This window comes from Symphodus melops, assembly GCF_947650265.1.
Source record: "Symphodus melops genome assembly, chromosome: 14".
In the NCBI taxonomy this organism is placed as follows: Eukaryota; Metazoa; Chordata; class Actinopteri; order Labriformes; family Labridae; genus Symphodus; species Symphodus melops.
Window position 1 is genome coordinate 17,144,763 of NC_136704.1, and position 26,288 is coordinate 17,171,050.

At 42.0% G+C, this 26,288-nt stretch overlaps 2 protein-coding genes across 3 annotated transcripts in view; both read left to right on the forward strand.

Moving 5' to 3' along the window:
• Positions 1-390: 390 nt before the first annotated feature.
• Positions 391-12,955, forward strand: dlec1 (DLEC1 cilia and flagella associated protein). Its single transcript, XM_079361873.1, has 38 exons — positions 391-779; positions 867-1,007; positions 1,081-1,237; positions 1,336-1,449; positions 1,543-1,721; positions 1,883-2,106; positions 2,726-2,810; positions 2,918-3,005; positions 3,276-3,449; positions 3,533-3,669; positions 3,796-3,888; positions 4,508-4,598; positions 5,030-5,192; positions 5,432-5,624; positions 5,934-6,010; positions 6,230-6,392; positions 6,487-6,583; positions 6,704-6,834; positions 6,943-7,095; positions 7,183-7,313; positions 7,463-7,613; positions 7,824-7,940; positions 8,045-8,166; positions 8,514-8,696; positions 8,777-8,844; positions 8,924-9,075; positions 9,221-9,336; positions 9,435-9,505; positions 9,924-10,147; positions 10,273-10,371; positions 10,460-10,582; positions 10,704-10,798; positions 10,961-11,051; positions 11,169-11,366; positions 11,481-11,642; positions 11,724-11,874; positions 12,558-12,651; positions 12,753-12,955. The coding sequence occupies exons 1-38, from the start codon at positions 696-698 to the stop codon at positions 12,874-12,876; spliced, it is 5,016 nt and encodes a 1,671-aa protein (XP_079217999.1). The 5' UTR covers positions 391-695; the 3' UTR covers positions 12,877-12,955.
• A 2,225-nt stretch (positions 12,956-15,180) lies between these two features.
• The window catches only part of map3k22 (mitogen-activated protein kinase kinase kinase 22), a 38,613-nt gene continuing 27,505 nt past the window's right edge, over positions 15,181-26,288 (forward strand). For both annotated transcript variants that reach the window (XM_079361756.1, XM_079361757.1), the window contains exon 1: positions 15,181-15,618. The gene's annotated coding sequence lies outside the window, so the exon portion shown is untranslated. The remainder of the gene's footprint in view (positions 15,619-26,288) is intronic.

Below are 26,288 nucleotides of genomic sequence, written 5' to 3' on the forward strand. Positions count from 1 at the left end.
CAGCCAATATTGTTTTGACTTCTCTAGTCTATGCTATTTTTGGATTTAACATGTGCTCAACACTCATGGGTTTTACATTTGTGCTTATTAGCTTACTTCACTGTTATGTAAATAGTATTGATAACTATTTTAAAAGTTTATATTTTTGCTCTGTATTAGCATTGATTTATGTAGGCCTAAAATATCCTACATATACATACATACATACATACATACATACATACATACATACATACATACATACATACATACATACATACATACATACATACATACATACATACATACATAATATCCTACAATATCCTAATATCCTGTTAGCGACGCTAACAGAACAACATGTGCACAAAAAAAGGATTTTCCCAGAGTTCGTGGACGGATGCAGCTCTAACCGTTACTATGACAACCACATGTAAACAAATATGGCGGAAATGCAACGACCCGTGAAATAAATTCAAACGTTTCTACTTTCGGAAGAGCTTGGGAACTTATATATTGAAGGTTAAGGGTTTGTGAATGTTATTTGTTAACTCTAAACGTATGTTTTCTGCGTTGACTTTAACTTTACTTTGTAATACATTCAAATGAATGTAGCCTGAAGTTAACCTGAAGTTAGCAAGCCTTTTTTTTTTTTTTTTTTTTTTGCTGATGAAACATTGCCATTTGCACCCTGAGTGATTCTTTGCTTTTGCACCATGCTGGAGGAAACAGAGTCAGGAAAAACATCGCGGTTTGATCCTTGTGTGTGCAGCCACAGACCCGCATCAGGAAAGACACAGGTAAGAAACACCTGCTGGTTGATAACAATCAAAAAATATAAGAGCTTATCAGCAGCTGTTAAACTCATTCTCTTTATTATAAATTAGGACATTTCTCACTTGTTAGCAAGCACTTTCAAGGACCTTTACACGAAAAGCATCATTGGGAAAGACACATTATCCAACCTCATGAAGACAAAGAATGAATGCAGCAGCTACCATGACAGATATGTGAAAGCGCTCCAACAGGTAAGAGGTCAGAGGAATCATTACAATCTGTTACGGTACAATTTATGTTTTTTTGTTTTTTTCAATCCCACAGGCTCATACTGAATATAATCGGTGTATAAAAGAGGCTGACGTGCTGGAGAGTCATATAATTGAGGCAAGAGCTCGGGCTGCAGCAACTGAGAGACAGGCCTATGAGAGAATGAAGGAAGAAATGGGAGCGTTTAATGACCATCAGAGCCTCCTAACGGGTGATGTGGAGACAATATTATGAGTGCTAGGCTTTGATTTACTGAATATTTGGGAGGAGTGTGAAAGTATCTTATTTGTTTGTTGTTTATTTTTACAGTTGAATCGGCTTTTTCATGGTGTGTGGACAACGATCTCCTGAAATTGAACAACTTGATTTCCCCAAAGGACTACTTAACTAAGGAAAAAACACATTTCAAAGCACTATTAGCAAGTACACAATCCTCCTTGGGACTCTTCAAATCACTGTTAATGTCTGTTTGTTTGTTTTTTTTATTGATATCTCACATATTCTTTTTCTTGTCAGTAAAATCTGTTCCTGCCAGGGCCACCATCGCTTACACCATGCACACGTCCAGAGAGCCTCAGGATGATGGTTGTAGTCTAATTCGTGTTCCAGAGAAGTCTGTGCAAGAACAGAGCGAGTCAAATATCACTCTGCCGTTTGAATCCTGCTCGGATACCCCAGAGTGGAGCAAAAGAGAGGTAAAGAATGAGAAATATACACTCTTTGTTAAAACCACAAATTCCTTACACACAAAGTATCATGAATTTCAAATATTTTTCATTTAAACAATGGACGAATCCTCTGTGAAAGGTTAACACTACATGCATTGTGTATCATGAATTCTGTCATTATGTTTCAGAAGCCCAGTCAGGCCAAACCCAAACCAAAGTGGAAGGGTGAACCAAGCGCAAAGGATCGAGAGGAGGCATGGGAAAAACTACAAAAGCTTAAAGAGAAACACAGCTTCCTGCGCAATCCTCGCTTTCTTCCTCCAAGTGCACAGCGGGGGGGCACGTCTCTCATTCGGCCCAGGGCCAAAGTCGGGAAAAAGGAGCACATGAGGAAAAAGAAGGAAGAGCACAGGTACGATAAGGCCCTTTTCTGTCATAACCCAGGACATGGGAATCATCTCCTCGTGGGGAAGCAAAATAAAAAAAGCAGGATGTTGACATAGTGAATTTCTTGTGCACGCCTTTTTTTTAATAAAGAGCTGACAAAACACAATTGTCTCATGACAGACAGTCTCTCAAAGTCTTAAATTCGAACACAAGAACCCTTTAAACCCAGTGGAAAAATCAGTGCACCTTTAGTAATACAGAGGGAAAACAGCAGATGTGCAACTGACATGATGTATTTTATCGTTTGTACATCTGCCAGGCTCTGATTCACCATGGTTTTATTGGTATTTCAGTTGGGTTGAGCATTACCAGTTAAGCTTAAATATTTACAGCACACATTAACTAAACCTGTTCCAGCTTTAATTGCACATTTGCAGCTCCTGCTTCGACCAAACCGGGAGTCAAATTACTGTTTGTTCTTTCACAAATGATGAAAGCAAAAGCTAAGGAGTTTGCTTTGTGGTTTCGATGTAGAATATAATGTCGGCAGTGGTTGCTTGGCAACCAGCTTACCACTTCCTGTCAGCATGACTTTTAGATGAACAATGCAATCTTGTGTTTTTTTTGTTTTTCTGCTCTGAAAGCTCCACTGATGACCTCGTCCCAGTCTTCTTAGCAAAACCTTCAGTGGTGGTTTTTACTGACTACAGTGTGGGCCATGTATATGAGGTATGTTTAAGAAGTTTTGTCCACTTGTATTGTGGGTAATTGACACATAAAACCACTTTTATTTCTTTTTTCCTATTGGATGATCGTATGTCCTGCTCTCATTCTAGACTACTCTAGAGCTGAAAAACTTGACTTCTGCAAGCCGTCATGTCCGCCTCATCCCTCCTACCACTCCTTACTTCTCTATTGGCCTGGGTGAGCTTTTCATTCACTTCTGATTGGCCTCTTCAAACCCACTTCATGCTGTTTACATGTGTTGAAATCCCCAAGTGTGTTAAGTGTCATTGAAGTATAAATAAGGAATGCTTAAGGCTCTGAAGAATGAGGTCAGACTTCTGAGGAATGCAGTCAGTGTTTTTTGGCACTCATGTGTTTCATTATGTGTACATCAGTGCCATCTACTGAGGAAGTCGATCAATAACAACCAAGTGACAGAGAAATGGTCAAATAAATGTGTTTTGGCAGGGAGATTTCCTGGTGACGGCAGCGTGGTTGCACCAGGGATGGGTTGTAAGTACACATTGCGCTTCGCTCCAGACTCTCTGGGCAACTACGAGGACTTCATCGTGGTGGAGACCCAGGCTGAACACGTACTTGTGGTGCCCATTGCAGCCATACGACCCCCTCCAGTACTCACCTGTGAGTACAGCAAACGAGCCTTATGCTGTTTTTGTTCTCATCATACGTTGTTGATTATATATTTTTCTTTCATTTTTACGCAGTACCAAGAGTTCTGGACTGTGGTCATTGTCTTGTTGGAGGAGTCAAGTTTGTTGAGTTTTTTTGCCAAAATGTTGGGCTCAGCTCCGGAACGTTCTGCATCATACCCAAGAACCAGTGGCCAGCCTCAAACCTCAGGGTAAAAAAAAAAAAAAATATATATATATATATATATATATTAGATCATACCAAAGAAATAGAGAGTGTGCTCTGCTTGTGTTTAACTCACCAAATTATTGAACTTTTTTTTTTTTTTTTTTTTAAGTCTGTAGAAAAGAGTTTCTTTGCAGAGCAGGCACCCTTTGCAATCAGCCCGTCTATTTTTGTCCTGCAGCCCGGAGAAGCCATCACAGTCGAAGTGAGTTTCTTAGAAAGCCAATTAAACATACTGCATGAACATGCAACCATTTATATCTACATGAGTTCTTGACTGCTTTTAGTAAGAAGTAGGTAAGGAGAAATAATCGATTCGAAGATGCGATCGTGGAAAGATGCAGGAAAGTCCATAATCGATTATTAACGCGATGGACTGGCCCACTTTTGGGCTTACTGCAAAAAAAGAGAGACCAGCTGCAGCCGAGAGACTATTTTTGAGTAAGCTCTTGTTCAGGATTTTGAGGAAGACTTTGAAAAAGGATATTGTATTTTTTGCAAAGGGGCAGCTGATCGTGGGATTTATCTGTTGCAAAGATTTTGAATAAAAGGGTTAAATTCACCTGATTGTTTGTATTGATGGGTAAAAATGAACCGTGTATATAGATCCACAATTGAGAAGCATCGCAGTGCATTGAGAATCCATCGATAATCGAATCCTGACCCTTCCCTATCGTTCCGTAAAATTTTAGATCCTATTTTTTTAACACAGTTGGACTGTGTCAACTGCTTTAAAGGCTTCTCAAGGTTCCTTTTGCATTTTTACACACCTGACTATGTACTTGTAGGAATGATCTCTAATAACATGTTGTGTTTGTTTACAGGTGGTTTTCTTTCCCACCACAGCTGAGAAAAGTTGTCAGGCTTTCGCTCTTATTTGTGACAACTGTCAAGTGAAAGATGTTTTCATTGAAGGTGAATCAAAGTGCTTAAAGTGAAAAAAAAAAAACAAACACATTTTTACTGCAGGTGAAATTGACTTATTTAGGTGTGTGTGTGTGTGTGTGTGTGTGTGTGTAACCTTGAATAAAGATTGAACCCAAACACAGAGGACAGATTTCCAGTCGGAAACGTTCCTCTGTAACGCATTAACACTGTTTGTAGAACAACCCAGATTTGCACTTTACACAGATCGTTGATTTTAGCCGCTGAAAATGTTGCTGTTTGTTGACCCAAAGGTGATGGATCGAAAGGTTGTTTCCCTGAACAGATAGAGACAGAAAACTGAAATTTAAAAGTGAAAAATATCAGCATAACATTAAGAGCTGGGGCCTCTTGAGCTAATTGGATTTTTTTAAGGGCTTTAAACCTGTGTGTGTGTGTGTGTGTGTGTGTGTTCTCCCCAGGTGAAGGCCAGCTGATTGCACTGGAGCTCGTGTCTGTGTCTGGGCAGAACGATCGTCCTGTTTTGGGAGAGGTGCATGACCTCACTGCAGAGCATTTTATCCGTTTCGGCCCATGTAACCCTCACTCTATGCAACAGAAGAAACTCATTATCAGAAACAATGTGTGAGTCAAACACACCCAGGACATGTCACACAAACTAGAAAGCAGACAAATAGAGCAATTTTAACATCTTTTTCCTTGACAGAGTAACTAAACATCGTTTCATTATCAGAGCTATGGCTTCTGTTTTGTCGCTCGCCCTGCCCTGTTGACTTTTTTTTCCCAGAGACACAAGTAGAAGCAGTCTTCCTTCTTTTGATCTCTCTCTCTCTCTCTCTCTCTCTCTCTCTCTCTGGCTGAAGCCACTTGGAGCTGCCTTACCACTGGCAGATCATGAAGCCAAACCTGCGTCCCCTGCTTCCAGGGGAAACCCCAGAGCCCTCCCATATCCAGTTCCACCTTGCTGCAGATGGTGTCTTCCACGTCAGCCCCGTGGCAGGAGTTCTGTCCCCCTGCCAGGAAGTAGAGTTCCTGTTGACCTTCAATCCCGACGAGGTACACAACAAAAACACATTAAATGACAGTAAATAATAATCAGGAGTTATTGCATCATTCTACAGCTTGAAGAATGTTTTATGGAATACATAATTTTTTCCTGTCTCCTTTTTCCTGTTATGACATTATTGTCTTTGATCTCCTTTCTATAAGTATTGTTGGGATTTATGAATTAAACGCTATAAGATGTGTTTGTATCCACAGGCCTGTATGTAGAGTGAAATTGTGTTACACATACTTAGCCAACAAAAGTTATTCTAAATTCTTATTCTCTCTTATTCTTTTTTTATTTTTTTTTATTTCCTTAAGTTGAAGGATTACCACAGCGTCTGTCACTTAGTCCTCAGGGATGTCCCCGATCTGCCGCCAGAGTCCACTGAAGACGGGTAAAGTGTCTCTGACTTTGTATGAACAGTGGTGTGTGTCTATTGTAAATAATTATTTTGAAAAAAAAAAAAAAGTCATCCAGTACAAATAACCCTGACATTACACATGAAGTTTACTAAACAGAAGCACCTTCATCCGCAAAATGTTAGTGTGTGTGTGTGTGTGTGTGTGTGTGTGTGTGTGTGTGTGTGTGTGTGTGTGTGTGTGTGAAAATCTAGTATCCTTCAACCTGTTCGCACCGGCTCCAAGGTGAGCGACGTCATCGTCATGGAAATAGAGGTCAAGGGGTCAACAGAGGCGTACCAGGTCTCACTGGACCCCTATGCTGTCATAATACACGGGGACCTTTTTATTTTCACCACCACTCGCAGGCAGTTCCAGGTTATTGAATTCATTTGTTCTGAATGGAGCTTCATTCAAAGTTTTAAAGGCTTTCCGACAAATCTCTGTGTTTCTTTTTCTTTTTGTGGCTCAGATGTGGAACCACAGCAAAACCTGCATCTTCTTTCAATGGGAGAGAATGAGCAGTAGCGACCACATCATAGAGGTGGAGCCCTCTGCTGGTAGAATAGGTGCGCCACACATTACAACGGATGTTGATACAGAAAAGTTGGTATTGAAGACAGTGTGTCATATGATTGATCCATTGGGTGTGTACTGATTGGTTTGTCTTTCGTGGGGTTTGGATCCAGAGGAGAACGAGTGCTTCGATTTCGACCTGATTGTGACCGGAGGGAAACCAGAGAAGGTTGTGTCCAGTTTGGTTTGCCACATTGAGCACCGCCAAGAGCCCGTCATTCTGGCTGTGGAAGTCTCTTTCAAGGTGAGAATGCCTCCACCGAATTTCAACACCAAAGTCAGATTATAAATCTCTGTATGAATAGTTTGTAGCTGTGACATCCTTTTGTTCTGTTTTTTTTTTTTTGATTAGGGTCCCATAGTGACCCTCAGTGTGCCCAGTGTGGACCTTGGGCTCTTGAAGCTTGGCGAGCAGACACAGACTATGTTGCTACTCACCAACATCACCCAGCTGGAGGCAAACTGGACGCTGAAGGAGAAGCGTAATAATGAGCAAGACACTCAGGTGTTTACAGCGACCTGATAAAACAACACGAAAAGAAGGGTTTTTACACGTTTTATTTTAATATCTGTATGTATGTATTGTGTTTAGACCTTAGTGGAGCCTTGCACAGGTGTGCTGCCCCCCTTGGCCTCCTGCAGTGTGGATGTGTTTTTCATGCCACATTTCTGCCAGCAGTATGAATCCGAGCTCGAGCTGACTGTTGAGAATGGAACAGGATGGTAAGGATGCTTCACCGCCTCTTAAAAAAAAAAGCTTTCCTAAAAGAAAAAAGAAAAACCCTTCAGCTGGAGCCTGAAAACTGTGAAGTGATGCAGAGCGACGAGCCCCGACAACAATAATAATCAGCGACCGTGTGTGTTCTTTTCAGTCACCTGTCGATGCGAGCGGTTGTGCAGTCTCCTCAGGTGTGTCTGCTCAACTGTGAGCTGCTCCTGTCAGACCTTTACATCGGAGTTCCCGTCAAAGCAACCGTCACGCTTTTCAACCAGACCCTGCTGCCTACCGCCTTCAGCTGGATTGTAAACTATCATCATTACGGTTTCAGTCTCAACACTCTTATTGCACTGTATGAAGAAGGAACCTTTTCATAGACACATATTGCTATTGTTCTTGTGGTTGTTTGATTTTTTTCATTATTGATTAGATGGTCTGGTTTAAATCTGGCTCTGCATGACAATGTATGAAATGCAGATAAAGATAATTATCAGATTTTGAATTTCCCCCACAAGGCCCAGCTGCAGGGTCGACAAGCTGAATCGTGTACAGCCGGTTTTCAGCCTTGCTCTGGCACTCTGGGACCAAACGCCAGCATGGACATCACGGTGACCTTCACCTCTAACACTGATGTAAGTAGCAACTATCAACACGCCCGAAACGAACCTGACTTTCCACGGCACTGTGAGGTTCTAAAACAGGCACTGATTTGATGCACATCTTTTTTTGCCTCCAGGTGGAGCTGAGTGAGGTGGCAGCTGTCTGCGAGGTCCTGGGGATGAACTCTCCTCTTGCTCTGAGAATTGTGGCTCCCAAAATCAAGAATCTTAGCGTGTCCTATTCGCTGCCTTGTGAGAGGTACTACACTTGCCTTCAAGTCTATTTTTAAAGAACAAACTTAAAGGCAGGGAAGGTCATTTTCTCCAGATTTACTTTATAAGATGTTGGTTGAAATTGTCTTTAGGTCCTGACAGTAATTAATAACTCACATGCTCTGAAAAAGGAGCAGTTAAGTGAAAGATGACAAAAACTCAATGGACAAAAACTTTGAGTGTCTGCACTCGGTCCAGGTTTTATAAACCAATCAAGCCAAGGTTTTTAAAGGAGCACAGAGGGAGCACAGACCTTGCCTTTAAGTGTAAATAAACTTACAAGACTGAGATGTTTACGACTCACATCATGGCTGCTGTTTTTTTTGCTTGAAGTTCTGCTCAGGATGACGAGAGACCCTCAGCACTGTTGCTTGACTTCGGTGAAGTGGTTTTGAAGCACGCCATTACCAAGCGGTTACTGATAACCAATCAAAGCGCCATCCCTGCACCTTTCGCCATCGAGGCCGAGTATTTTAACTACCATGCTTTGACGCCAAATGATCCATGTGAAAAAAGGTAAAGAAATGGTCTGAGTGATAAAGGAGAGAATGACTTACTGGACTGCAAATGTGACACGACCTGCGCTTGAATCGCAGGTTTGCATTCGCCAAGAAGCCGATCCATTCGGTTCAAGCCAAGAAGTTGGAAGAGAAAGCGCACGAGGGTACACTTTAACTTCATACTCCGAATGATCGAGCTCATTCTTGTCAGATTTTTGAACATGTGTCTGTTCCTGTTGGCAGAGTTTGTGAACAGCCTGCTGGCTCACGGTAAGGGTGCAGCTTTCTTTGTCCTGCCTCACTCTGGGACGCTGGGACCATTTGAGAGCCAGAGTGTTGATATCACCGCTTACTCTGAACTGTGGGGGGAGTACAGCGATCTCCTCTTGTGCAAAGTACGAAGTTTTAGAATGAGATAAACAGATATTATAGGATTAAATGTTACTTTCTGCAGAAATGAGGAAAACAGGCATCATTTTAAAATGTGTTCTCCGTGTTTTTTGAAGACTGAAGGGTTTATTCAGATACTTTTGTGTGCAGGCCGGAGATCTTGAGGTTACACCTATTCCCATGCAGATGAGGGTGAGAGGCTGCCCTCTGTACTTCCAAATAACGGGCCCACGCCCAAACAACCAAACCCAAGGACCAACCATACAGTTTGTCACATTTTACACTTCTCCACTTCCATCCGCCATCACATTTTCATGAACAGGTTTTCATGTTTGTGTCTCACATCTCTTCTTTGCATCATTAGTTTTGGATCTCATTTATCCGGAGGAGACACTGTGTCTCGTTCTCTTCGCATCAACAACCCCTCTATGTTCGGTCAGTGCAATCATGAAACAGCGGGTTAAGGGTTTTCCTTCTTGCGTAATTGTAAAGATTTATTGTTGTAGCAAATTCCCCTCTTTTCACTTGAAGTCACTGATCCATATGTGATCCTATCAATCTATCTGTCTTTATTTCTGCAGCACATTTAAAACAACCTTGGTTGATCAAAGTGCTGTACAAGCAGAAAAACACCCAATGAAACACAATAAAAGTGAAACACAATAAAAACGCAATAAAAAGTAGCAGGAATAAAATCGTCAAGATCATTTACTAGTTTTTTTGCTAGTGAGCTGTGTAATGTCCTTTTCGAGGATGTTTAATTTTGTGTTTATCGAACTAATGTCGTCACCTTTTTGACTTTGTCAAAGTGTTTGTGCATTCGTCAAAGTGATCTCATCTATTTTAACGCCAGATATCTGCATCGACTGGGAAACATCCAACATCGGTGAGAATCACCTTAAGCTGGTAGCTTTTGAAGAAACCTCTCCAGTTGAGGATGCGGAAGAGGATGGCGTGCCGAGCGGAGAATTAAGGGACTCCGATGGAAATCTTGGAACAGTTTTGGAAAGAAGCTCTGAGGGAACACGTTCCCCAATCCAGAGCCGAGCTGAGAGTCCATTTGACAGCCCAGCAAAGGTACAGAAATAGACATTTAAAACAAATGTTATGACATTACCTCTGGTTAAAAAAAAAAAATCTCATGGTGATGCGACAGGTTAAAATGAACAGTTAATCCTTCAGCTTTATCTCATTGATTTCAGGATGAGACGCTGGTGGAATATATAAACAAGAAAGACAGTGAGGACGAGGAAACTGGCAACCTCTCGGATTTTCCGTACTGCATCACTCCTCAGCAGGCAGTATGTCGATTGGATTTAAGCCACCTCTGAAACGAAGCTGTAAGCCATATCAATAATTCTGTTACTTCTCCCTGCTCTTTATCTCAAGGTGATTCCAGCAAAGGGCAGCAGCACCATCCATGTTTCGTTCACTCCTTTCACTCTGTCCCGGTCGGTTTGCGAGTCCAAATGTGAAGGGTTAGCTCTGGGCTTCATGAGTTTAGACTCTGAGGTAACATCCATGCTGCACAAAAAATTCAGTCTCAATTTATAATCTTCAAAAAAATTCAAGCAGCAGGGGACTCTGATGCGGCGAAACTCCCTTGTTGTTGTGTTTTTGTGTGTGTTGGCAGATGGCTGCCTGTGTCCCGGGTAAAGTTATAAGAGCTCAGGGTTTGGATTTGGAGCCTATCAGGATGGATCTACTAGCAGCTGTTAAGCATGCGCTGTGAGAAATTACAATCTTACTATTTATGTTCCTGCGACAAAAAACAATACATCTCACTGAATTTATGATTTCTGAATCAAAATGAGCTGAGGTTCAGTAAAAGGCGCTCAGAGGTGGTCTGATTAAGCTGCATATCATCCTCTCGGCGTCTTGTCACTGCAGGCTGTTAGTGCAGATGGAGGAGGATGAGGGGGAGCTGGAGTTCAGAGCCTCGGTCGGTGATTTACTGAGGCTGGGAGAATCCGAGGAGGAGGTCTGTGTGAAAAGCCGTAAAACAAAGTTTAAGCATGAGGTATTAATCCCACAGGGTTTTAATATTTCTGTTCAGTCAGGCTTATTGGTTGTCGTCTTTTCTTTTCTTGTTCTCCAGCTTGTAGTGTGTGAATTCGACACCACACAGACCTTTCTGCTGAAAAATAACTCTGAAATGCCCCTGCACTTCAAACTGGAGACTCAGCCGCCATTTTTAGTGCTCAAGCCACAGCCTCAAGCTTTGACCAGTGCAAGCAGTCTCCTGCTGACTGGTGACAGTCAATCTCTGCTGCTGAATCCACAGCACAGTATGCAGGTAAGACCTGGAGAATAAAAACAAACCGTAGATGTGGTTTCAGGAAACGCTGGATAAAGGATTCTACGCTCTCTTGTTTATCCCCCCTGAACGTTCTCTTCACTTTTCGTCCAGGTGAAGCTGGCCTTCCGTTGCTCCCTGTCTCTCCTTGACCTTTCAGACCAGGCAGATGAGGAAGTCCCACTCGGGGTGACGTTGATCAGCAATGAAGGCCGACAGAGGAAGCTGAGGTTCCAGCAGAACCTCCTGATTCACTACAGCAACAACACATTTCAGGTCGGGGGGGGGGGGAAGAAGAACGGAGTAGAAAATGTAAAATCGTGCGTGGATTTTTCATTTCTGTTCCTCTCTGTGCAGGCGGTACCTCTCTGTGCCTACTTGGATCTTGCTACAATTCGTCTGGCCACGGACAGCATTGACTTTGGATTCTGCTACGTGGGCCAGACACAGACAGTAGAGGTCAACCTATACAGCCATGGAGCCCACACTTACTGGAAATCAGTAACAGGTGACTGTTGACCTGTCTTCTATATTGTTTTGGTATTAACTCCTAGAACTTATCAGTTATTTTTTGGGAATTTTTAGGTCCTAATTGTTGTCCAAAAGTGGCTAAATATTCATTTGTTCACATACGTTATTTTAGCAGAACAGTTTTCATCATAGTCTGTATAAAACATGGACATAGTCTCAGTGATGTCATCCATTGGTATTTGCCTCGGTCTTAACAAGGCGTTATGAAGCTCAGTGATTGTGGTCTAGCTTTCAGTCAATTGAGTCAGCCACGCCCCCAATTATGCAAATGTTTACATGACTCTTAGGCTTGTTAAAATCGAGATGGATGCCTTCTAAAGAAATGTTTCTGTCATTCAGTTTTTACGGATGAAGAAATGACCTATAGAGACAAAAAGTAGCTTGTACCCACCGACTGTTTGTGTTACGGTTGTACCAGACTCTAAAAATGTTTCTTGTGCTGGCTTCATTTTTTAACAACAGAGGTCGCAGCTTGGTTTTCTCTTCCATTTAGTTTGGAGCTTGTCCGAAAGTCACTTCAAAATCGAGAGATTTTGATATCCTTGAATATTTTTATTGCCCTGAATGTTTATGTTGTGTGTTACTTTCTGCATGTGCGTGCGTGCGTGCGTGCGTGCGGTGTGTGTGTGTGTGTGTGTGTGTGTGTGTGTGTGTGCGCAGAGTCAGATGTGTTCAGAGTGACACCACACTTTGGACTTCTCAGGTCCAAAGAGCGTCACGTCAGCCAGTGTCTTCAGATCAGCTTCACTCCCAGGTATCAAACTACAGACCACACAGGAAGAAGAAATGTTACATTTTACTACAATATTTAAACTGCGAATGTTTCTGATGTGAACATGTGTTGTTTTTTTATAGTGAGGACAGTGATTTCCGGTCCACTGTGTTAATCCAGTCTCCTTTGGTGAAGACCCCCCTCACTCTGCAGCTCCAGGGAACAGGATCCTTTGATGAAGTGCACAAGTTCATCGAGACACTTTGATAACAAAACTGTTCTTCCACCTACTTAAATCAGCTGATTTATGTCCTTTTAGAATTGTGAATAAAGTCTTAATTGTTCATTCCTCTTGTGTTTGTTCTCACTGAGCTTATCATAGGCAGTAAACAGGGTGACTCCCAGGAGTGCGCCCCCCCTGGGATTCCCCACTGAGTCTCAGTCTTGTCCACAGAAAATCTACAGATAACTAAGTCTGATCAGTAAAAAGAAATCATTTCTCGTCTATTTTTAACTTTCCCATGGAGCTCACCTGTCTGCAAAAGGCCTAATTGATTTTCAGCAAGTCGATTACAGCTGCCAGTCTCCCTGAGGGGGGTTATAGATTTCTTTTGGAAGACCCTTTTAGTGCAGCATGAAGATCAAAAAGGGGAAATGTAACTGGTGCACACACAAACACGGCTATTACAAGCTTGCTCAAGTGCTGCTGGGAAGATAGAGGCTGGTTCTGTACACATAACGGGAGGCAGAACAGAGAGCTTGGAGTGTAGACGCACAAGGTGTTACTCCATCCTTCACCTGACTGGAGTTCACTATTCACGTGTCAACTCGAGCATTATTAAATGATTATCTGCTTTTCAGCAAACTAACCATCATTAGAGGTGATTAAAATACTTGTACTGTGCGCTCCAGATTACATTTATCATATCTATATGCACATCAATACAACGTGTTGTTGTTAGCAGTAATAGGTGAATTTTCAGTCAGAGGATCAGCCTTTAGTCATGACAAACACCTATCCACAAGCTGTTTGATTACTTCTCTTCAGACTGATGCAAACACATCCTACTATTCTCCAGAGGCTCAAAATGGCACTAAAACATTCTGAAATGATGCTGCAGAAATCATCGGCCTGTGGTGCTCGTCTACTACACAGTTCAGCTCTGCAAATCCACAGAGATGCAAATGTTCAATTGATATTCATTGCACTCAGGCAGTCGTACACAGTGCGGGCATGTCTGATCACAATAAAACACTGCTGTGTGGAACTAATCTGAGCAGTGCAATGTTGGAGTCAAGGTTGGAGGAGCGTTTGTTATTCTCACAGTCTGCTCTTATATGCATAAGAGAGGAAAGTGGATTACCTGGAGGTTTATATTCCACTGACATCTATTAAAAACTGGTCCACAGGTAGAAAGGTTTTTTTATTTATTTATTTATTTTGTTTTTTTATGAAGTGATTGTTTATCACCCCAATAGGAAAAATATGCACTGCTACATATGTATCGGTGGACTCATTTTCTGATGGACGACAAGAAGATCTGTATCTGCAGGAAACAAGTTGTGGTTCATATGGAAGAATTAAAAGAAAAAAAACATATATATTTTCAATAAATACAGATTAAAGGCATTGATGGCATGACTTAATGACAACACCAACAAATGATCAAATTTATGGTAAAATAGTAAAACACAGACTAACTAGTTTTCAATTTGATAATTGGGATTATTTTTGGAGTAAACAGCTCCATAAAAAAATAAAGACACTATTGAAAATTGGTTTTTCGTTGGTTCCTCTGTTTAATGAGTATGTTTAAATAAAATAAAAATAATTGCTTTATTTTGCACATTTCTTTTAACCTGCTAGTAAAGAATCTCATTTAAAAAGCAGACCATAATTTTTTTTTAATGCTTTCTTGTTTTTTTCTGTAGCTGTACATGAAAAAAAAAATGAACAAGATACATGATAAATATTGTATTATTCTGTTATACTTACAGTAGTTCAATGTGTCTGCATTTTTTTTGTTTCAGCATTTATTTGAACATAGTCTTGTGCTGACCGTGTCTTATGGGACACTTGCAATTGGAATGGAAAACTTATCCTAAAACATGGTCTATGTTTCTATCTGTCGCTCTTGTAGGTGAAGTAAAATCATTATGTGACTCTGGGGCAGGACCATTGAGGCTTGTGGCTTCTTAAACTGTGCCAAGTAAGACTGTCTGTTGACAGCAGAGACAGTTACAGGAAAACCTGCTGTGATAAAGATATAGCAGTCACCCACACTGTGGCTGTGAGAGTTTATCGTTGTGTGAGGCAATTATGGTGGTTACTTCATGAAGCAGAGTGCCTAAACCTAAAGATAAACTGTATTTACACGTTCAACAGCTGAAGGGTTGTAACAGAAGGACAGGCAACATCTGCTGATCAGGTATGTGTCCTGACAGCACAGGTTTGGACGGAAGTTTTATTCTCCCTCTCTTAAAAGAAGAAGCAAACGCTGTACTTCCTCAAGTCGTCCACGCGGGGGCGCTGCTTCACCCGAATTCGACGCCGCCGACTGCCTTTTAGAAACGCACCACCGGAGAGCGTCACCACTTCCTGGAGCTCACGTTGTTGCTGACATCAGAGGCGCAGCTCGAGGGAAAAACTCAGCTCCCTCTGTTAGTGTTTGTGGAGACGAGCGAAGAGCAGGGTGACACAAAAAGAAACTTTCCTCTGAAACACATTTGCAGTTTTCAGCTGCTCTGGATTATGCACCTGGGAGAGGAGGACATATGTGCGCCTGAACACAGCTTGTGTTTCTAATTTCTGCGTACTGAGTGCAGTTTCCGGATAACACAACACACTGTTTTGGTGAACATTTTCTTGCTCTGCATCTGTTGGGATTTTTTTTTCTCCTCCGCTCTTCTCTGTCGTTTATCTCTCAAAGCTTTACATCAGTAGTTTATTCGTCTTCAGAAATTTCTGCAGCCACAACAAAAACATGGAGATACAAAGATAATGACAAGGTAAGAGTCCAGTCTTGATACGTTCTCCATTGGGTTTTGTGCAGTACACTGATTTAGCCTGTTATTTCCTGTTTATAGCAAGTCAAAAGACAGGAATTTGCTGTTCTAATCAAACACAAGCACATGCAGAGTGTTTATAAGCTTTCCTGCAAGTGGAAACTCAGTCTGCCTAAAAAAACCCAACTCATGTATTTTATTGCAAGTGTTTCCTGAAAAAACAAGGATAATTAAAACCACTACTTTTGTTTTTAAGCATGTGTTCTGAAAATTCATGCAAACTATTTGCTATATAGACAGTAAGAATTGCATTGCATATTAGTCTTCGTCTCAATTGAAGCAGCTTACCTGTTTGAGGATGTGTGTAATTTCTGGAAAGTCACGTTTTTATTGTTTTTTATACTTTATGATTCACATAACTTGAAAGAAGGAATCCTAAGATAGGATCGAGTCTTGAAAAGTCCTTCAAATGTCTCCCCTTTGCCCATTCTTATCCATGTGTTTTCAAACTATTCAAGTCCATGTTGAGGTCTTTCTAGTGCCAAAGCTGAGGAGCATCATCCAGATCTCGCCACTCATCCCAGCAATGGCCTCTGATAAAATCCGCCAAATTAGATTTTAATGAGGCCATCATGTTCATCAAATCAATGTGAACAGCACTCGCAGGAGTCTGAGCATCAACTTGACTGATGAGTCTATCAGCACATTGGTGTGCCCTCTGTTGGGGGGGGGGGGGGGGGGTTCGAAATGGCCTTAAAGTGCGAGTCAATCTGTCAAGTGGAAACCGCCCACAGATATGCTTGGTGTGCCTCGAACACAACAATCCATTCAGCTGATAACAGGAGTGGATCCCACAGTTAAAAGGCCAGCTAGAGACAGAAGACATGGCTTAGAAATTGTGTTTTGATTGGACTAATGAGGAATGGAGCTCGATACTGCTTGTCATGATCTATAGAAGAGTTTCAAGCTGTCATTACTTCCTATTAAAAAGTGTTGAGACAGCATGAGACATCTGTGTTGTAACACAGCTGTATCGAACACTCGATTCTGATTGGTCAGTAAGAGCTTAGATGTACTATTTCTCTAAAGCCTACAGACCAGTGTTACGATGAAAAGACTGCTTGTTATGGATGTAGCTCTGGACACAGACTCTCGAGGACAAATTGTAATCATGTCTTTCTGCAGGAAAATGAATCAAAGAATCTTGATGTTGGTGTGTTTACAACCAGCACAGAGAAAGCGAGAGCGATTGCAAGACGCAAAAATCTGGTTGATAGAAATCTCCAATCTTGAAGAAGGAACATGAAGTTCATATAAAGGGGACATGTTGTGAAAAATCCACTTTTTCAATGTTTTTGAACATTGAGGTAACCTGAGTATCTATCAACCCATAAAATCTGAAATAAATCCATCCAGTCCTTTTTTTTGTGGTCTGCAAAAACTCTTACCACACAGAGAAAAAAAGCTCTGATTTAAATTTACTCACTTTGTGACATCACAAGTGGGTAAGATAATCCCCTCCCATCCCCTGGTATCTCCACCCATGGACTGAACACCCAAAAACTCAGGGGGTGTCATTTCATTTAAAGAGACACGCACCAAAATGGAGCATTCTGACAGAGGTGGTTTCTACAGACTCACAAACCTCCTCTGGTGCTTGATTCATGTTATATTTGGACCAAAGCCCAGCAAAGATGTTTCATTTAGAGCACAGGCGGGCTGTTTATAAGGTGAAAAAAGGGGGATAATATGTCCCCTTTAACTGCGTCCGACTTGGCCCTGATGTTGTCGTCGTCTTCCTTCGTTACATCGTCAACTTACAATAAACTTTGCATTACCCTCATTCGCACGTCATTGAGGAGTCATGACGTGGTGACACGGCAAGTCAGATTGGCAGGGAAATGTGTTTAGAACTCCACATCCTTTGAATTAAAAAAATAAAATCAAAACACATGTTAGAACAACGTCATACTGCTGTGTCCACGTTTTACCCCACAGCTATTTAGGACGGGTGAAGCTTTCACATTTTTCTACCAAAACTCCATAGTGCACATTGACATAAAATGTCAAAAGACCAACAATTATGAGGGGAAAAAAACTCACTCACCCACTCACTTAGTCTCATTTCACTATCTCTGTAAATGCTCGAGTGAGTTACAGCAGCTAAGTGATCTCGTTTTCAGTAAGCTACTTAGTTTAACAGGGAAGCAGTAGCAAACCTTAGATATCCTTCATTAATCCCACGAGAGGAAATTCAGTTTTAAACTCTGTTGTTGAGAGATGTCACACACATACTGAAACACACACCCACACACACACACACACACACACACGCACAAACAGGATCCTATGGACATGCACTGGTGCCCATTAGGATACAAACCAGCGTCCCAAGTCCCAACGCACCGAGCTACTGCCACCCGCCTTTGAACATAAGGAATCAAAACCTTTACATTAATGCAATTAGTTCAAAGTTCAAACCTGTCTGTCCCTTTTTTTGTTTCGGTAAATATCAGTGTAACAAGTAGAATCATTCACAGTATGAGTTGAACTCTAACTCTTCTGGGTGGGACGGGGCCCCTCCACTTGTTGTCGAGGTCCGTTCACCGTGTCAGCATTCCCCTCCGCAATGACATGTTCACTAATCATGATCCCTTACATGCCATGTACAGTACTGTTTGATTAGGCGCACAGTGTTTCCTTGCAGCCCCCTGACTAGAAAGCAGAGTTCATCTATTTCCTCTCCTTAATATCCAGCTGTCAACTCCTGGGACAGTTTTTCACGCCGGCTTGCTTTGCGAGTCATTAGCCGCTGAGTGTCTTAATCAGAGCAAACATGGCCTCTTCCTCCTCCTCCTCCTCCTCCTCCACCACTCTGTCCCTTCAGCGAGGAGTGTGAAGTCATGCCTTCAGATTCACAGGAGCCTGAACACTCGCCAGACGCCCACTGACCAGAGGGGCTGGAGGTGAAAGGTCTCTGTGACTCATGGAGGCAGGCCCCTTGAACGCCTGTTGTGGTTGTTGCCTGGTTACTGAAAGCACAACAAGTTCATCATCAGGTGTGATTAAGTGTCATGCCCTCTTAGCTTGACACTGAAGAATTAGATACTGTACAGTCCTGTGCAAAACATGCCAGACAGCATTTTTTTCCCTTTTTTTTTACATTTTGTTGTGCGAATGGGAGTTCATCCATGAAGGAAAATCAAACCAGAAAAATCCATCGATTGCATTGTGGGAAGTGTAGGATTCAGGAGAACTTCATGAAATTGAAACTCAAGATTTATTTGCCTTGCTTTCCAATTTGACACATTTTTCCGAGTCCAACACAGTTTATTGAGTCCAACAACTTTTTTTCAGTCAACGCACAAAAACCCGTGATGACGAAAACAAAAATTCAGTCCAGCGGTAACGACAAAACGAAGGCTTAAAACTGTCAGTTGAAGTTACGGTCAAACGGTTTGGATAACAATGTGTTGAGATATGGAGCGTTTGACAAGGATGAAAAACCGTTTCAAGTTTGAGGTATCGTTTAATGGGAAATGTCCCATTTTGTCCGAGTGATACAGAGATAGGAAAGACCGAGCAGAAGGGCAGCGCTCGTCACATCAATCAGAAGGAGATAGAAAACCTGAAGAAGCCACTCTTTTAAGAAAGGAATAAAACCCAAGCAAGCCCTCATAACTTTGCCAGATAGAGGAAAGGACCGTGGTCATGATGAGAGTCTAGTCTGACAAGACAAGAAACTGAGCTACGTTGAAGAGAGCTAGTTGCAGGATGATACTTTTTATAGGCAGAGCTGGAATAAATACAGATAGGTGTTTAAGTAAAGCAATCATTCAAAAGTACATAACCTTAAAATTGTGGTATATATTTAACTTTTCCTTTGGCTTGGCTTCCTCGTAGAGAATGCTGCCAAACCCTGTGGAAACGTGTTCTCCGACAAGAGCTCACGGCTTTCAAACACTTTGCTAACAGTGTGTGAGAGCTCGAGCCGACCTGCAGTGCAAAAAAAACTCTGACGCTGCACAAAATACAGGTGTGCAACGTCGAGCTGTGACACTCCCCGGATGACGTACAGCAGTAACTACCCAAAGACAAACAAAGACGGAGCGGTGCTGGCAGATGAATGTCCACCGACGACTCGAGTGCTTCTTCAAGTTTCTGTCGGTTTTGAGAAACATTTCCCCGCTGATGTTTCCAAATGCGTTCTCGTGGATGTCGGCTCTTTGTAAATGATGACACACACACTGTACGTCGATGTTGACTGGAGATAACTCTTAAGCAGTCTCAGAGTTCAAAGCTTACAGTGGAGGGTCAAATCTTTTGTGAGCAGTGTGACAGATCTTTAACTCCTCACGCGGTAACGAAACTCCGAGGCTGCACAAATACAGGTGTGTAACTGTGGCACACCCGAGATGACGTAGTGAAAGTGAACGCATGAAAGGACTGATTGTGCATATTTAAGTTCACAAAAATGATTTTAAAACATTACATTTTTATATTCAGTGTATCTTTAGAAGGGAAGAAAATAGAACTGTTTTCTGCAGTAGAACAAACTTGAGACACTGACGGAGGCTCTGACTGCTTTCTGAGGTAAGTCTGGGTCGCCTTTGTTTATCTGTGAGAATGTTGTGAAGCCCAGCCTACATCCCCACATCCCCACATCCCCCCCCTCCAGAAATGAAGAGGAAGTTGTCCTGATTGAGCTCTTTCTGCACAGCTTGTCTGACTGTAAGGACAATAGCCATCAGCAGCCCTGCAAGGACGGCCGGGTAGACATTAAAACACAGCGGACAAGTTTGTGCCAAACATTAGGTGACACACCTTCACCTGTCAGGCATCCTTGATTCTGATTGTATTTGATGTATTCAAATGTGACTACATGAATAACAAAGTAATGTCCGTCTGGAGTTCATACAGGGGATGTTAAATGGAATCAACGTGGGGGACTTGAAATGAAATCGTGAAATAGCTTTTGGATTTTTTTTACTGTCCCATTCGCTCAGCCTCTTGAGAATGAGAATCCCCCCGCTGAGACACTTCCCATGGACACAAGTCCTTTCACTCTTCATCCTGAACAAATGTTGTTTGACATTCTGTCTTATGAAATGCGTTGAAAATCTTTGGGCTTGAACCTTTGCATGGCTGCATTGGGTCGGAGAAACACAATGAATGAATGTGCTTGTAATAGCACGTCACAGCATGATGGAAACAGACAGCTTACTTTACAGTGTGCTTGGATCCCTCATGGAGGGAATGGTGTGTTTTTTTTATTTCTTTTTTATTCTGAAAGTGGGTACATGGTGGATGGCAGGAGACTCACTCCTTTTTGCTATTTTTAGCCAGTGTTGTGTGGCTGATGATAATGGCAGACAGAAGTACTTATCTCTGAGTTAATAGAGCCATCACTTTGTCTGAGGAGGATCCTCTTACACTGGAGTCTGATTGGTACCAATGGACTGAGTTTACTTTGCACATCCAGCGCTAGTATTTATATCCCTCTGTGGACCATGATTAAACCGACAACATGTTCTCCCATCTCAGCATACCCCAACCTTAGCCCTATCCATGCAGGCCATTACATCGATTTTAATTTCTCAAATGTATGAATTTGGTTCTTATACCATTGAACCCAGATTATCTTTTTTTTAAATGTAATAAATCTGCTCTTTTGGTAGAATAAATAAGTAATTTTAAAAGACTTTTATTTTGCTTCTTTGCATTATTGAAGCCATAATTATAGAATAGCATCTTTTCATATCACACTTTCCTGGATATTATCGCCCACTCCACAAAACAGCCATGCTGGCAGCTTAATGAGAGCACACTAAAGGCTCCAACGTACTTCCTTTTCAAATATACTTCCTTTTGAACCACACGTAAGCTCCACATTAAACACCGGAGTAGAGATGATCTGTCACAATCTATTTTGACACGCATGTTTGTTGCTATGCAACGGCAATGACACATCGTTTTGCAGGTAGTTTCGGACTTAATCGATTGACTTTACTTCAAAAGTTCTACAAGTGGACTAGCTCTCTGGTGTGTCACATGATGTCATTTCCAGCCTCTACAACTCTACACTGCTTTTAATAGTAATATGCATATTGCATCCCAAGGACGTGTAGCATTAATTTCCGAGGTGGCGCACAACCAACGCACCAAACCGCTGCAGGATACACAAGGCTGATTTAATGCAGCATTACATGTAGTTAAAAGCAAGTATACTCGGGGCTTTAGGCACTGTTTTAGCACGCTAACAAAGGTATACCCATTTGCTCAAACAAGTGATACTGACAACTGATGGTTAGCAGGTCCTGTTTCAAATCTCAGAAGGACTTGAAAACAGGCACACAAAGCTGTTTTTGCATGGCACTATTCATATTATACAGTGATGACACTCATTTAATTAACATTCAATGACAGTAGAGAAAGGGGATGCAAATTTATAAAGAGTGGCATTAAATCAAAAGGAACATGTCTTCATTTGACATAAAACAGATTTACTCGATACAAAAACAAATGTTGTTTTCTAGCAGGAAACCTTTCTAATCATGTGTTCATGTTGTAAAACTTGGATTTCTTCTCAACCATCACTCCTGTGAGACAAAGCCTGGGGAGATAATGCTATGATAAACAAGCGCCTCGGCCCCACATGGAGTGACATTTTCCTGCCCACGCACTCCTACCACCATCCAGAAATCCTCAAGTGCGTCCCTTGGCTCGCTCAGTGTGCAGGAGGACATGCTTTATTGTCTACTTTCCCAGAATCGGCCTTCATCGATGCTCATTAGTCATTTGGACCATTGAACAGTTAAGGGAACAGGACACGCCACCCACTGCCCTTTAAAGAAAAAGTCACCTAAATACTTGAGGCTGAGTAGTCACCCTTCATTTTCTGTCCACACTGCATATCAGACAGTCTACAGGGTAAGATAATGAGCTTTTATTTTGGATACGGCATTTAAAACCTTTACTGTCATCAATATTGACATTGTAGTCATCAAATTACACTTAACATTTTGTAGGTTTGACTCATCAACAAGCATTTGCTAAATCTCAGTTAACCGTAATGAAAACTCAGGTTTAATCAATGAGCAGACGTCTGCAGACTGCCTGATTTATGTTCGCCATTATGGTGAAAATCCAGTCTGCCTTAAGTTCTGGCTCAATAAATTATAAAGAGTGAATGCAGTGCAAACATCAGTGTCCAGATTAACTTTCTTTTCTCACAGACAACAAACGTGGGGAATTTTAAGGAAGTTTCCAATTCCTTCTCATGTTCCTACCTCTGTCTGCGACAACACTCACTGAGGTGCATACTGCCCTACAAAACCTTCTTTATCAAATACTTTCAAATGGATAAATCATAATGTGTTTATTTATGAGCAAATTATATTTTGGGATTGGCACATTTTGTTACCCATAAGCCACTTCAGGCAACCTGTTTCCCCCCTGTGTCATGTCTCTATGCTAAGCTAAGCTAAGCTAGCAGGCTTTAACTTCCTGTTTACCGCACAGGCATGAGCGTCGCATAATTGTTGTCTTTCTCTGAATGTGAAAGGGAAGTGTGTGTGTGTGTGTTTTTCCAAACAGATCTAAACCACTAGTCCTTTTTAAGCTTCCTGCAAATCCTGGAGTTGAAGCAACCATACTTTGCCATCTGTGATGTCCTTGCATTTTCAAATATTTCTTTTTAACCAATCATATAAAAAGCTGTTTCATAAGCAGTTCTACCTCCTGATGTCTGTGATTCTCTGTATGGATGGGGCAGTTTGGCATTAGATGGCTTTTACAGACAGCCCGTGTTGTTTCAAAGATAGAATTCCACCTTCAGATATGGTCATGTGTTTGGGACTCCGCTAGAGTGATGTCATTTATGAGGTCACTTTGCTCGCTCGGGCCACCGTGCAGCAGGAGAGTAGACCTTCCACTGTGCTCGTCTAAATGAGGAGGGGGGGGGGGGGGTTCCCTGAGAGACCGACAGCCAGCATCGCTCTGTTTGCTTGCTTAGAGAGTGATGTAACAGAGCTGAAAGTGTATTCGACTTGCGCATGCATGTACGTGCTTGCCTACATATCCTTGGCTGTGAATCCTGTTTAATCATTCCAATGAAAATAACGTTTCAGTTTGTGTGTGTGGAAGAGGCCGGCTCTGCTTTGTCTGGCTCCAAAACTCCCTGAAAGAAACCTTCATCAAATCCCATCCTCCACTGTGCTCCTTTTTAATTAACTTCTCCTGTTCTTCCAGCACAGTCCTCACACTGTGACAAAGACGAGGCCTCTGCTTGTGAGGCATTGGCACCGAGCGGTGATATTGTCCACATTTGACTGAGACTTGCGTCACAAGAACTTCTGGATGTCCGTAGCGTTTGTCGGTCTGTCTCATGATCTCGGAGAGAGACAGCTGGTTTCTTGGAGAGCAACAAGAACGTGCGGCGAGTAACATTTGATCTTCAACAAGCGGGGCTGTCACATCGCCCGCCTGCCAGGGAGCGTGCCGAGAACTAGGCTGCCGATCTGTGGGCACCAGTAGCCCGGCGCCCTGCTTGGCGGAGGGGCAAAGCAGATGGGCCATCTGGCGACTCGCTGGCGCAGGACAGGGGCTGTTCTGTTCGTCCGTTTGTGTGTGTGTGTGTGTGTGTGTGTGTGTGTGTGTGTGTGTGTGTGTGTGTGTGTGCGCAGCAACAAGAGATTGGGCATCGCTGTGTTTTGGAGACCACCTGTCTTGTGGCTGCCCATCATCTCTTTCATGTGTGGTCAGCAGCACAGCCAGCACTGAGATTTCTGGGATGAATACCATCCCTCTTCAATTCACTCTTAGCTATCGTACATCAAAGTTATATCAGCTATGGAAAAAAAAAAAAAAAGCTTTTTTTTGGGGGGGGGTTGATGTCACTTCACCCACATGTATTGCTTATTTTGCGATGTCTTTAGAGCGCCCTGCTTTTTGAAAGTAGTCGCCAATAAAACATGCTTCCCCAGACTCTGTGTTTTAGCTTTCCCATCCATCAGCCGTGAGGATGTGTGCCCTGTGACAGCCCTACACAGACTGCTCCCCATGTTCACACTGTGCTGGCACCCTGTGACTCTGCCCCTCAGGCTGGAAATTGCTCCAGTGGCCGCCTTTTATTGCTTTTATGAAAAGTTTTCTGTCTGATGAACACACACACACACACACACACACACACACACACACACACACACAGAGAAAGTATTAGTGTCCCCGCAGAGAGGCTGGAGTGTTTTTGTCTGTACTCAATGTTTGGGACACAAAGTGCACACAGTGTTCAGGCTTTGAAGAACATTAAAGAACATGCAACTGGAGACAATCAAGGGAGCATGACAACAAGCAAATGATGCTTTAAGAAAGACAGACAGAGAGGATCTTGGGAGTTTCTACAAGTCCCCCAGGAGGCTCTTTAGTCTTTTTTTTCCAAAGATTTAGTTTGTTTGTAGAAGGTTCTAAAGAGTCAGGATGCTATAAACGTTTATACTCCATGATTTCTTCCTTTACATATTGTCGCCTACACATCATTTTTTAAACATTTGATTCCCTTATTTTCCCTTATTATAGTTTTTGTGTTTTTCCCTGCAATTACTGTTTTAACTGAAACACGTTTAAATGAATCATGAAAGAAGTATTACATTTTCTAAATCCCCTGAATGGGAGCTTTTTTGGTTCATTTTGACAGACACTAAATGTTCGCAACATCACTGGAGCTGAACTGTTGTGAAAACAGTGACAACACAATCTGTGATTCTGTGTTTTCTGTGAATAGCAACAAGCCCACACAAGCAGCACCCAGATCTCTGACTTATGATGACCTGTGAAACGTGATTAATAAGTCATACGTTACATAGATGAGAATATGTCTTAATGTGAACATTGGGACTTTTTTTGACCCATGTAGTCACCGCTTCTTTGTGCTGCTTGTCCTGTTGTATAGAGTGTAGTAGGAGTACTGTTATTGCAGAGATAACCTTACGTATGTTATTTTAATTAAAAATCATTTTTGGGGCTTTTTGTTCTTTTATGTTGTGTATTCTTATGATGATATGATGTACAACAGGCAATACAATATTTAAGTGTGCGTTAGCCAGCTGAGGCTTCATTTGTTGGCCTAATTGGGATTTTTGAAAGTGGTGTGTGCACGTGACGTCCAGGGTTCTTGGAGCCAACCTCAAGCGGACACTCGGCGAACTGCAGGATTCTGCATTGATTTCATTATTTTACAGATCACCGTACGCCAAAACTAGCCGTCATAAGCACAGTTTCTTCCCCCAGTCTGTCCCCACTCTGATGAACGCTGAACAGCCACAGAGTGTCAGACCTGCTGCTGTGAAATAACCCTGGAACTGTCACTGTGATTGCACATAATATTTTATCTAAATTATCATCTACTCACACACTCTTTAATGTAAATAATATAAAGAGAATGACCTCATGTTTATCCTTTTTCACTACTCACAACTGCACTATTATCTTATTTAGTCTTGTACATGTTAGCCTTTAATTACTCATTTGTACTTTTTATTTCATTGTTATTATTTAATGTCTACATTTGAGAGAACACTCTGCCAAAGTTAAATGTTTTAAAAAGTGCGATACAAAAAAACTAGACTTCAATTTCAACATTAAAGGTTGCCGCTTGGTGGCAATGCTTGCTGTCC